We start from the raw sequence: 12293 nt of genomic DNA, 5'->3' as shown, positions 1-12293 counted from the left end.
GCTGTATTATTTGATATGTGTGTATACATACATATATTTGTGAATATATATTTCGTAAGTATCCTATCTTAATTGGAGTTTGTGGCTTATAGCATTAAGAAGTGTCCTTTGTTGGAGCGCCTGGGTGGCTCAGTCGGTTAAGCCCCTGACTTCAGCTCAGGTCATGATCTCATGGTTTGTGGGTTCAAGCCCCACGTCCTTGGGCTCTGTGCTGACAGCAGGCTAGAGCCTGCTTCAGATCCTGTGTCCCTCTCTCTCTGCCCCTCCCCGGCTCACGTGCCCTCTCTCAAAAATAAACATTAAAGAAAAAAAACCAAGTGTCCTTTGTCATATTTAATGTGTTAGGGCTTGAACTGAATTTGCCTTGTATCAGAACAGCTACACCTGTTCAATTTTTCTTTTCATTTATCTGTAGTATTTTTGTCCAATCCTTTATTTTTCTCTGAATCACTTTATTTTACATATGTCTTTGTCTCCACAAGGTTTTTGTTTTGTGAGCCAAGTCTAAACCCCTTTTAACAGGTTGTAGAGAACTGATGCTTTTGGTTTCAATTATATCACATTTTCTACTTATATGTATTTTATGATATTAGCTGTTGTGTTCATTGGGAGATGTGTATTTTTGCTTGTCTGTTTTTTATTTTATTTTATTTTTTTATTATTATTTTTTTAATATTTATTTATTTTTGAGACAGAGAGAGAGCATGAACGGGGGAGGGTCAGAGAGAGAGGGAGACACAGAATCTGAAACAGGCTCCAAGCTCTGAGCTGTCAGCACAGAGCCTGACGCGGGGCTCGAACTCACGGACTGTGAGATCATGACCTGAGCCGAAGTCGGACGCTCAACCGACTGAGCCACCCAGGCGCCCCACCTTGTCTGTTTTTTAAAAATTGAGGAGGGTTTGGCACTTATTTTTGTTCCAGTGGTTACCTCTGTACTTACATATATTTTAACACCCTTCGTTACCCATTGCCTTATTTAATATTTTACTAAATTTGTCAAGTTTTTCATCAGTATTTTTTAAAATCCACCTACTGCCTACACATCATCTTCTTCCTCTTTTCTTATCCCATTGTTTTAGCTACAATCTTCTAATCTGTTACAACATACAACACTTGTACATTAGCCTTCTGCCTGTATCCTTCCTCTATCAGTCCTCTGGTGAAAATTTCCCACTCATCATTCGGTTGGACGAAGTTCATCCTTTAGTATATTCCTCAGAAATGGCTGGTGGGTGAGTAATTACCCAAGATTTTGTACATTACAATTCTTTTTCTACAGCTTCAATATGGAAGGACATTTCAACTGGATAGAAAATCCTTTCACTGAGCTTTTAAAAAAATCCTGCTCAGCTGCTGTCTTCTTTGTAAAATTCATGTCATTCTAATTCTTTCACCTTTGTGCGTTATGTGTTCTTTTTGCCTAGAAGCGTTAATGGTTTTACCTTTATCTCTGAAATCTAATAGTTTTATTAGGATATGCCTCAGAATTGATAATTCTGGGCTAATTTTCCCAGATACCCAGTGAACCCTCTTAATTTGTAGATTCAGATTTTTTTCCAATTCTGGAAATTCCTTTTGGGTTATATTAAGTATTAATTTTGTTCAATTGTTTTGTTTTTTCTCTTGAGGGACTCATATAATATGAATGTATTTTGTCTTCCTTGTCTGTTTTCCATTCCCACTACTTTCTCTCACTCATTTCTTTCTTTACATCACTTCATTCTAACTGTATTCATGTCTTTCTTCGTCGCCTCTTAGTAAATTTTCATTAGCATCTATTCTGTTTTAGTTATTTCATAATTCATTTAAGATAATTTTGTCTTTCTCTTCCATTTTCCAAATTCCATCAATTTTTTTCCCCATTCCTCTTTTTCTCATCATTTCTGTTCTTAGTTTTGAAATTCCAGGGCCATCTGAGAGGCTCAGTCGGTTGAATGTCCAACCCTTGATTTCAGCTCAGGTCATGATCCCAGGGTTGTGGGATAGAGTGCCGCATCAGGCTCTGTGCTGAGCATGGAGACTGCTTAAGATTCTCTCTCTCTCTCTCTCTCTCTCTCTCTCTCTCTCTCTCTCTCCCTACCCCCCACCCCCTCCCTGCTTGTGTGCATGTTCTCTCTCTAAAATTAAACAAAATAAAATAAAATAAAATTTCAGATTTAAGGTGTTTTCACACCCTCAAATGCTTGTTTTAGCATATTCAATTTTGTCTGGAATGTAGACTCATAGTTTCTTTTTTTTTTTTTTTTTTTTTTCAACGTTTATTTTATTTTTGGGACAGAGAGAGACAGAGCATGAATGGGGGAGGGACAGAGAGAGAGGGAGACACAGAATCGGAAACAGGCTCCAGGCTCTGAGCCATCAGCCCAGAGCCCGACGCGGGGCTCGAACTCACGGACCGTGAGATCGTGACCTGGCTGAAGTCAGACGCTTAACCGACTGCGCCACCCAGGCGCCCCAAGACTCATAGTTTCTTAGTTATTTTCTGGGAGAAGGGGAGAGATTTCCTCAGTGGATTTGTAAAAACAGATGTTTCCTGATTTTCTGCAATAAATTCCCTATGGATTTTATTTCTTCTTATTCATTCTGTGTTAGTTGTGGGGAAGGGGTTTACAAGATTCCTAGTTTAATGGTACTCTTTTCTGTCACTCTAACAAAGTCCAGGTAAATTAAAAGTGTTTTTTTGTTTGTTTCTATTTTGGTGACAGGCTTAAGAGTCCTTCAATTCTGTGGTTCTCTTTTTCTTGCAGGACGCTAAAGTTTCCCCTTTCAATCCTTTATGGCGCACTGAGCAGTGCTTTGTTGCCTAGCAAAGTGACAGGGATGGGCAGACTAAATGAAACTGCTGTTTTCTTAAAAGTAGTATTGTTGAAGCTTTTGGGGTGACAGATTAAGTTTCACTAGTACCCATGTAGCAATTACCTGTACTATTTCTAGGAATTAAAATCTTTAAGCAGTTAAAAAATTTGAAAAATGCTGATGCCAAGTTATTTAGCTTAGTATAAACACGGTAGCATGTATCAAAGGAGAATCAATCTCTTCCAAGTGACTTTTGTTCTCCTCACAGGCATAAAATGAACCCAGTAACTCCTTTATTAGGGCAAAGAAGGTGCTAGAATTCGATTCATTTTATGCCATAATAAAATGTATTTATTTTATGCCATGTAATCAGGTTTTGTTTTTATTTTTGTTTTGAAGTTACTGGTGGAGAGAAGAAAGGACAGCTTAGAGAAAAAGGAAGCATAAAGATACAGATTTTAACTTTTGGCACAAGTCTAATTTACTTGCAGTACTGTTAAGGTTAATATTACTTATATTTTATTTATTTTTTATTTATTTTTTAAAGTTTGTTTTTGAGAGAGAGAGAGAGAACAAGCGGAGGAGCACAGAGAGAGAGAGAAAGAGAGAGAGATAATTCCAAGCAGGCTCTGCACTGTCAGCACAGAGCCCAACATGGGGCTTGAACTGACAAACCATGAGACCATGACCTGAGCCAAAACCAACAGTCGGGTGCCCAACTGACTGGGCCACCCAGGCGCCCCAATATTATATTTTAAGTACAATAGTTTCGGGGTACCTGCGTGGCTCAGTTGTTAAGCATCTGACTTCGGCTTAGGACCTGATGTCACAGTTCATGAGTTCAAGTCCCATATCGGGTGAGCTCAAGCCCCACCTCAGGTGAGCATAAGCTCTGCTTCTCTCTCTCCCTCTCTCGCTGTGTCTCTGCCCCTCCTGGGATTCTCTCTCTCTCTCTCTCTCTCTCTGCCCCTCACTCTCTTGCCCACGTGCTCGTTCTCTCTCTCTCAAAAAATAAATAAAATATTTAATAAACAAATAAGTAAATAAAAGTTTCATTCAAAGTACACATAAAGAGGGGCGCCTGGGTGGCTCAGTCGGCTAAGCGTCCGACTTCAGCTCAGGTCACGATCTCGCAGTTCGTGGGTTTGGGTCCCGCGTTGGGCTCTATGCTGACAGCTCAGAGCCTGGAGCCTGTTTCAGATTCTGTGTCTCCCTCTCTCTCTGACCCACCCCATTCATGCTCTATCTCTCTCTGTCTCAAAAATAAATAAACGTTAAAAAAAAAAAAAAAGTACACATAAATAATCCCAGCAGAGTAATGCTGTACTGACTCCTTTTACATTAGATTATACATAAAATTCTCCTACATTTCCTATGGAAGGGACTAGAAGACAACCGGGGAGAATCAGTTGATTTAGTAATACAAAACAGCTAGGTGAAGCAATGTGTAAAATAATCGGAAAATTACTATTCAACATGGCTTAATAAAATCATCATAAGCCAACTGGTACAATAAACAGTATGGAGGTTCCTCAAAAAGTTAAAAACAGAACTACCCTACGAGGCATTTATCCATGGGATACAGGTATGCTGTTTTGAAGGGACACATGCACCCCCATGTTTATAGCAGCACTATCAACAATAGCCAAAGTATGGAAAGAGCCCAATGTCTATCGATGGATGAATGGATAAAGAAGATGTGGTATATATATACAATGGAGTATTACTCGGCAACCAAAAAGAATGATATCTTGCCATTTGCAACTATGTGGATGGAACTGGAGGTATTATGCTAAGTGAAATTAGTCAGAGAAAGACAAAAATCATATGGCTTCACTCATATGCGGACTTTAAGAGACAAAACAGATGAACATAAGGGAAGGGAAACAAAAATAATATAAAAACAGGGAGGGAGACAAAACAGAAGAGACTCATAAATATAGAGAACAGAGGGTTACCGGAGGGGTTGTGGGAGGGGGGATGGGCTAAACGGGTAAGGGGCACTAAGGAATCTACTCCTGAAATCATTGTTGCACTGTATGCTAATCTGGATGTAAATTTTAAAAAATTTAAAATAAAATTTTTAAAAAAGTTAAAAAAAAAATAAGCCAACTGGTATGTTATTAAATATAGCATGGGGCACCTGGGTGGCTCAGTCGGTTAAGTGTCTGACTTTGGCTCAGGTCATGATATCATGTTTTGTGGGTTCGAGCCCTGCGTTGGGCTCTGTGCTGACAGCTCAGAACCTGGAGCCTGCATCGAGTTCTGTGTCTCCCTCTCTCTCTGCTCCTCCCCATTCATGCTCTATCTATGTCCCAAAAATAAATCAATGTTAAAATTTTTTTTTAATACAGTAAAGAAGTTTGCTTTGTAGCAATCTTTTTTCAGCCATTTGCCTAAAACTACTTTCACAGCTTTATGAACATTTCATTCATTCTACTCACTCTACAAATATCTACTGACTCCCTATTATGTGCCAAAGTTCTGGGAACTGGGGATACGGCAGTGTGGGCAACAGACACAGTTTATGGAAATTTTAAGTAAGTCTAGCTAGGAAGACAGAAAATTAAACAAGTGTATCATAAGTTTGATGAGTTTTTCAATAGGGAAGAAGCGACACCTGGGTGGCTTTGTCAGTTGGGCGTCCAACTTTGGCTCAGATCGTGATCTCATGTTTGTGAATTGGAGCTCTGCATCAGGCTCTGTGTTGTCAGCGAAAATGCCACTCCAGGTCTTCTGTCTCCCTGTCTCTCTGCCCCCTCACTCACACTGTCTCTCAAAAATAAATACTTTTTGGGGCGCCTGGGTGGCTCAGTCGGTTAAGCGGCCGACTTCGGCTCAGGTCACGATCTCGCGGTCTGTGAGTTTGAGCCCCGCGTCGGGCTCTGTGCTGACAGCTCAGAGCCTGGAGCCTGTTTCAGATTCTGTGTCTCCCTCTCTCTCTGCCCCTCCCCTGTTCATGATCTCTCTCTGTCTCAAAAATAAATAAACATTAAAAAAAAAAAAATTTAAAAAAAAAAAAAATAAATAAATAAATACTTTTTAAAAAATACAGAAGTACAGGGGGCTACATGAGCATCAAAGGGGACCTAAATGGGAGTCCACAGTCCTTTGGTTAAGACTTGAAGGATGAGTAGAAGTCAGCAAGACCAGAACGATAAGAAGTGAATGTTCTAGGCAAAGGCCTGGAGTGAGAGCACATTCCAGGAACTGAACCACAAACTGGAGTGTAGTTGAAGCATTGCAGAGATACAGCTGAAAACATTAGCAAGATAGATGCCCTGTGAGCCAATGAATAATTCAAGACTTTTGCCTAAGAGAAACTGAAAGGTTTTAAGAGAGGCACAACCAGATGTGCAACTCAGAAAACTCCAACGCATCAACCAACAATAGAGAGCACCAACGGAAGCAAAACAACACGATAGGCTTAAGGGCAATACATAGATGAAAGAGTCTGGACTCTAGAAGACCCTTCAGAAACTTTAGGAATGTTACAAGAAGAGCTCCGGATATTAGAAGTACATCTATTTCCCAAGGAAGAGAGAGAAGTTGTAGTCATGTGGAAAGGCATCTTAGGGCCAAAATAAATGGAGTTTTAGATGGGAGAGGGGCCAAGTGCGTCCTGAGCCATTTGAAAGAGACAGTGGTTGAAAGGCAGATTTGGACTATAGGTGGAAGGCTTCATGTGTCTAAGGAATCTGAACTATGTCGCAGAGAAGAGGGACAGCCATTGAAAAGTCCATAGCAGATGAGCATGCTCGGGTGGTAGCATGATGAATAAATCAAAAGGAGAAAAACTGGGCCCAGGAGAGGTGGGAGGCTTTCATAGTGCTCCAAGCATCGCTAATGTAAACACTAGCCATGGCGATTAGGCAAACAGATTTGGCTGATATTATAAAAGAAACCAGGGTGGAGTCGAAACGCCTGACTAAATGGTCAAGGGGGACAACAGGAAGGGTAGGATCAAGGTTACAGAAAGATGATGTGGTGTGAAGGAAGTGGGCTACAAACTGGAAAATGATAAATGTCACTATTACACACACATTTTCTCTAGTGTTATCACAGCGCAGTATAAAGTGTGACTGGCAGACCAGCACTGATCTGACAGCTATCTGTAATCCAATCAGTACAGACAACGAGAGTAAGCATTTTTTTTCCGAGAGTAAGCATTTAGCAACACTGGAAGTAATAAATGAATTTAATAAAGTTGCAGGATACAAAATTATTATATAGTAATCAGCTGCATTTCTATACAGTAATAATAAAGTAGCAGAAAGAGAAACTTTTTAAAGAATTCCATTTACAATTGCATCAAAAAGAATAAAATAGTAAGGAATAGACTTAACCAAGGAGGTGAAAGACCTGTACTCTGAAAACTACAAAACACTGATGAAAGAAACTGAAGATAACACAAAGAAATGGGAAGATACTGCATGCTCATGGACTGGAAGAATTAATATAGGTAAAATATCCCTACTACTCAAAACAACCTACAGATTCAATGCAATCTCCATCAAGAGATCAACAGCGTTTTTCATAGAACTAGAACAAATAACATAAAAATGTGTATGGAACCAAAAAAACCCAAACAGCACAGCAATCTTGAGAAAGAACAATTCTGGAGGTATCACAATCCCAGATTTCAAGATATACTACAAAGCTGTAGTAATCAATGCGTATGATACTGGTACAAAAACAGACACATAGACCAATGGAACAGAATACAGAGCCCAGAAATAAACCCGCACTTATATGGCCAATTAATCTATGAAGAAGGAAGCAAGAATATATCATGTGGAAAAACAGTCTTCTTCAACAAATGGTGTTGGGAAAAACCGGACAGCTACATGCAAAGGAATGAAACCAAATCACTCTCTTACACCGCATACAAAAATAAGCTCCAAATGGATTAAAGACCTTAATGTGAGACATGAAACCATGAAACTCCTAAAAGAAAACACACATTAATCTCTAAATATTTTTCTAGATGTCTCCTCAGGCAAGGGAAACAAAAGCCAAAATAAACTATTGGGACTATACCAAGGCAAAAAGTTTTCACATAGCAACAAAAACCATCAATAAACGAAAAGGTAAACTACTGAATGGGAGAAGATATAAATGATATATCCAATAAAGCATTAATATCCAAAATAAAGAACTTACACGACTCAACAGCAAAAAAGCCAAATAACCCAATTAAAAATGGCAGAGGGCCTGAACAGATGTTTTTCAAAAGAAGACATACTAATGGCCAACAATGTTCAACATCACTCATCAGGGAAATACAAATCAAAACCACCATGAGCGTGCCTGGGTGGCTCAGTCGGTTAAGGGTCCAACTTTGGTTCAGGCTTGAGCCCTGCATCGGGTTCTGTGCTGACAGCTAGGAGCCTGGAGCCTGTGTCTCCTCTCGCACTGCCCCTCCCCCCCCTTCAAAAAGTAAACAAACATTGGGATGCCTGGGTGGCTCAGTCAATTAAGAGTCCAATTTCAGCTCAAGTCATGATCTCAGTTTGTGGGTTCGAGCCCCACATTGGCCTCTGTGCTGACGGCTCAGAACCTGAAGTCTGCTTCAGATTCTGTCTCCTTCTCTCTCTGCCCCTCCCCTGCTCACGTTCTCTTTTTCTCTCTCTCTCAAAAAAATAAACATTAAAAAAATTTTTTAAATAAATAAACATTAAAAAAAATCCCAAACCACCATGATATACCATCTCACACCAGTCAGAATGGCTAGAATCAAAAAGACAAGAAATAAAAAGTGTTGGCAAGGATGTAGAGAAAAAGGAACCTTTGTGCACTGTTCGTGGCAATTAACTGGTGCAGCCATTGTGGAAAACAGTATGAAGGTTCTAGAAGGGGAGGGGAGGGGAGGGGAGGGGAGGGAGGGGAGGGAAGGGAAGGGAAGGAAAGGGAAGAAAAGAAAAGAAAAGAAAAGAAAAGAAAAGAAAAGAAAAGAAAAAAGAAAAATACTATATGATCCAGTAACTCCACTATTGGGTATTCACCCAAAGAAAACAAAAACACTAATTTCAAAAGATATATGCATCCCTAGATTTACTACAGCATTATTTACAGTCAAGATATGGAGGCAATCCCAAGTGCCCATGGATAGATGAATGGATGAAGATGTGATATACTTACACAACGGAATATGACTCAGCCATAGAAAAGAAAGAGATCTTGCCACTTGCAACAACATGGACAGACCTAGAGTATTACGCTAAATGAAATAATTCAGACAGAGGAAGACAAATACTATACAACTTCACTTATATGTGGAATTTAATAAACAAAACAAGCAAACAAAAAGCAGAAAACAGCCCCATAAATACAGAGAACAGATGGCTGCCAGGAAAGGTTGGGGGGGGGTACAAATGGGTGAAGGGGAGGGACAGGTACAAATTTTCAGTTGTGGAATAAGTAATCATGGGGATAAAGGGACAGCAGAGAGAATACAGTCAATAATATTGTAATAGCCTTGTGTGATGACAGACGTTGGCCACACTTTAAGCATAGAACATATATGGCTGTCAAGCTTTATACCTGAAACCAATGAAGCATTGTGTATCAATTATACTTCAATAAAAACAAATTCAAGGCAATGACATATTTAAAAAAATGAAAACAAAACAAAACAAAAAGCATAATGACCTGGAAGTTTTCTGGGAAAAGTTGTCTTTGACAGCCTTTTTTAAAAATCTTCAAAAAATAATAATAATAAACTTTGGTCTAAAAAAAACAACCACAAACTTTTATTGTGTTTGTGGTTGTTGTTCCCCCCCCCCCCCCCCCCCGTAGGCTTCACACACAGCAAGAAGCCCAACGCAGGGATTGAACTCAAGACCCTGAGATCAAGACCTGAGCTGAGATCAAAAACCAGACAAGAATGTTTGTCTTGTCATTCCACTTTCCTAGTAATTCATTGGTATCCTATTTTACAAAAGTATGAATTTGTCAAAAATTAAACATTGAAAACAAAAGATAACTGGTTCTTTACAACAGCTTGAAAAACACTATCAGCATATTTCACTTACACTGAAATCTAAGTAGATTAACTGCATTCTTTGTAAACACACATTTTTTTAATTTATTTATTTATTTATTTATTTATTTATTTATTTATGTTCATTATTTTTGAGAGAGAGAGACAGAGCACAAGCAGGGGAGGGGCAGAGACAGAAGGAGACAGAATAGGAAGCAGGCTCCAGGCTCAACGATGTGGGGCTCAAACTCAGACCACGAGATCATGACCTGAGCTGACTGACTGAGCCACCCAGGTGCCCCTACACACATTTAAAAATAAACATAAATCTGGGGTGCCTGGCTGGCTCAAGTCGGTTGAGCATCCGACTTCGGCTCGGGTCATGATCCATGGTTTGTGGGTTCCAGCCCCATGATGGGCTCTGCCCTGACAGTGAGGAGCCTACTTTGGATTCTCTGTCTCCTCTCTCTCTTCCCCTCCCCTTCCCTCTCTCTCACTCTCTCAAAAATAACCATTAAAAAAAATTTTAAGGGGCACCTGGGTAGCTCAGTCGGTTAATCAGCTGACTTCGGCTCAGGTCATGATTCGTGAGTTCGAGCCCTGTGTCGGGGCTCTGTGCTACAGTTCAGAGCCTGGAGCCTGCTTCGGATTCTGTGTCTCCCTCTCTCTGCCCCTCCCCTTCTCATGCTGTCTCTCTTTCTCTTCCAAAAATAAATAAACATTAAAAAAAATTTTTTTTTTAATTTTTTAAATAAAAACTCTGAATATGGACTGGACATTAGTTGTTATTTACTGCTAATTTTCTTAGGGTAATAATACCACTCATTACGTAGGAGAATGATACTTTTGGGAGCTATACGCTGATATATTTAGGTATAAATGACTGTCTGATAACTTACTGAATAGTTCGGCAATAGATAAAGCCTTGCAGCAGGTATCTCAAACACACACAGCTAAAGCAAAGACAGCCAAATGTTAACAATGGTTGAATTGGAGGGGGGGGGGGGGTGATAACTATAGGTACTTTCAACCTCTCAATAACATAATGTTGAAAAAATAGTTAAATAAGTACCACATAATAAAAGTAAAGCCTTCCATACCCCAAAGTCACTAGGTCGGTGTCCTCTGGGATGACTTCTGGGTCCTCACCCTCCTCAAGGCACTTTAATTTATCAAGGCTAAAACAGAAACAAAAAGGAAAAGCAATCACCCATCTTGTCCACAGAGAGTCAGGTTTGTGTCCTAAAAATATCATTAAATAACTAAGTCAGATCAAATCCGGCAGGCGGCTCAGAGGAAGTCAGAATTCAAGACAATGATTTCTGTGCCGATATTCTATAAAGAAAGGATACGTGGCCGATTGACATATGGCGGCTAATGCCATTAAATGGAGAAAGAGATCGTTTATATTTTCACCCCATTGAAGCCACTTTTGGGGGGGAAATTTTCATAATAGCATACCCGGAAGGTCCCCAAAAGGGACCACAGTGAATCAAGGTCTTAACGCTCCTCTGGTTAACGCTCCTCTCCTTCTAGCCCCATCATTGCTAAAGCTCCTCCATTGTCAAAGTGTCTTGTCAATGGCAGGTACACATCCCGTTACTCTGACCGCTTTCCTATATTAACAAGGACTTAAAAAAAATCACGGGGGGAGGGGAGGGGGAATTAATCTTTCTTGCAGCTCTCCCGTCCCTTCACTCCAACTCGCAGAAATTGTGCATTCCGATCACGGGACATCTCCCAGGGTTCCAGGAAAGCTCTAGCAGGTTTAAAGCTTTCAAAGGGCGGCCCTTCTACCCCGGGGAGTAAATCACAGGCCCTCCCAAGGTGGGTCCCAGGGAAGCGCAGTAGCAAGGCTGCAATCAGGTTGGCCCCAAGCAACAAGAGCCCCTCGGCCGCGCACTCACCCGCACACGGTCCGCAGCTCTGCTGCCGCCTCCAAGCTGCAGCCCAGATCCCGGGCCACCGCAGCATCCTCCTGGCCCCACTCGGCGACCCCTTGGCTCCCTGGCAGCGCGGATGCTTGCGGCTCCTTCAGCGACAAGTCCCCTTCCCCGCGCAACCGGCCACGCCACAGCTCCCCGAAAGCGCCCACATAGAATGCACGCGTATTTAGCTCGGGAAGCTCGTACTCTGGAAAGTTGCAGCTCCCACTGCTGGAGACGGGGTCCTGCCTGCTACCCATCCCGTGGCACGTTGGGCCGATCCGGGTGCCTTCAGCCATGTTCACCCACTCCTTTCCCTGCAAAAGCCGGGCGATCAAGACTTCGCGGAGCGTAATGGGACTTGTAGTTGCACGGGGCTCGGTCCGAGGGGCGGCGGGGCTGCGTGGGCTCAGCTTCAGACACTACATTTCCCAGCAGGCCCCGGGCCGGGCACGCCCCCGGGCGCGGCACCGCGAGCTTCCGCGCTCAGGGCTGAGCGCATTGTTCTCCGCTCGCGGATTCACGAGCAGCTGTTGGTTGGGTTCTCAGTCCGGGGTCACCTGTGTTGTTGCATTCCCGTCCCCCAT

The 12293-nt window shown here is 41.5% G+C and overlaps 1 protein-coding gene across 7 annotated transcripts in view; it reads right to left on the bottom strand.

The window, feature by feature from the left end:
- SNAPC3 (small nuclear RNA activating complex polypeptide 3) overlaps positions 1-12017 on the bottom strand; it is a 69697-nt gene extending 57680 nt beyond the window's left edge. For all 7 annotated transcript variants that reach the window (XR_006196189.1, XR_006196190.1, XR_006196191.1 and 4 more), the window contains exons 1-2: positions 11689-12017; positions 10882-10959 (exon numbers count right to left, since the gene is read on the bottom strand). Coding sequence is in view for 2 of the 7 variants with exons in the window: in XM_042914313.1 (XP_042770247.1) it covers positions 10882-10959; positions 11689-12005 (395 nt within the window). In the remaining 5 variants the exon portion in view is untranslated. The remainder of the gene's footprint in view (positions 1-10881; positions 10960-11688) is intronic.
- Positions 12018-12293: the final 276 nt, after the last annotated feature.

This window comes from Panthera leo, chromosome D4 (genome assembly GCF_018350215.1).
Source record: "Panthera leo isolate Ple1 chromosome D4, P.leo_Ple1_pat1.1, whole genome shotgun sequence".
Lineage (NCBI taxonomy): Eukaryota > Metazoa > Chordata > Mammalia > Carnivora > Felidae > Panthera > Panthera leo.
The sequence above is the reverse complement of the archived record's forward strand: the minus strand, read 5'-3'. Positions and strand labels throughout refer to the sequence as shown.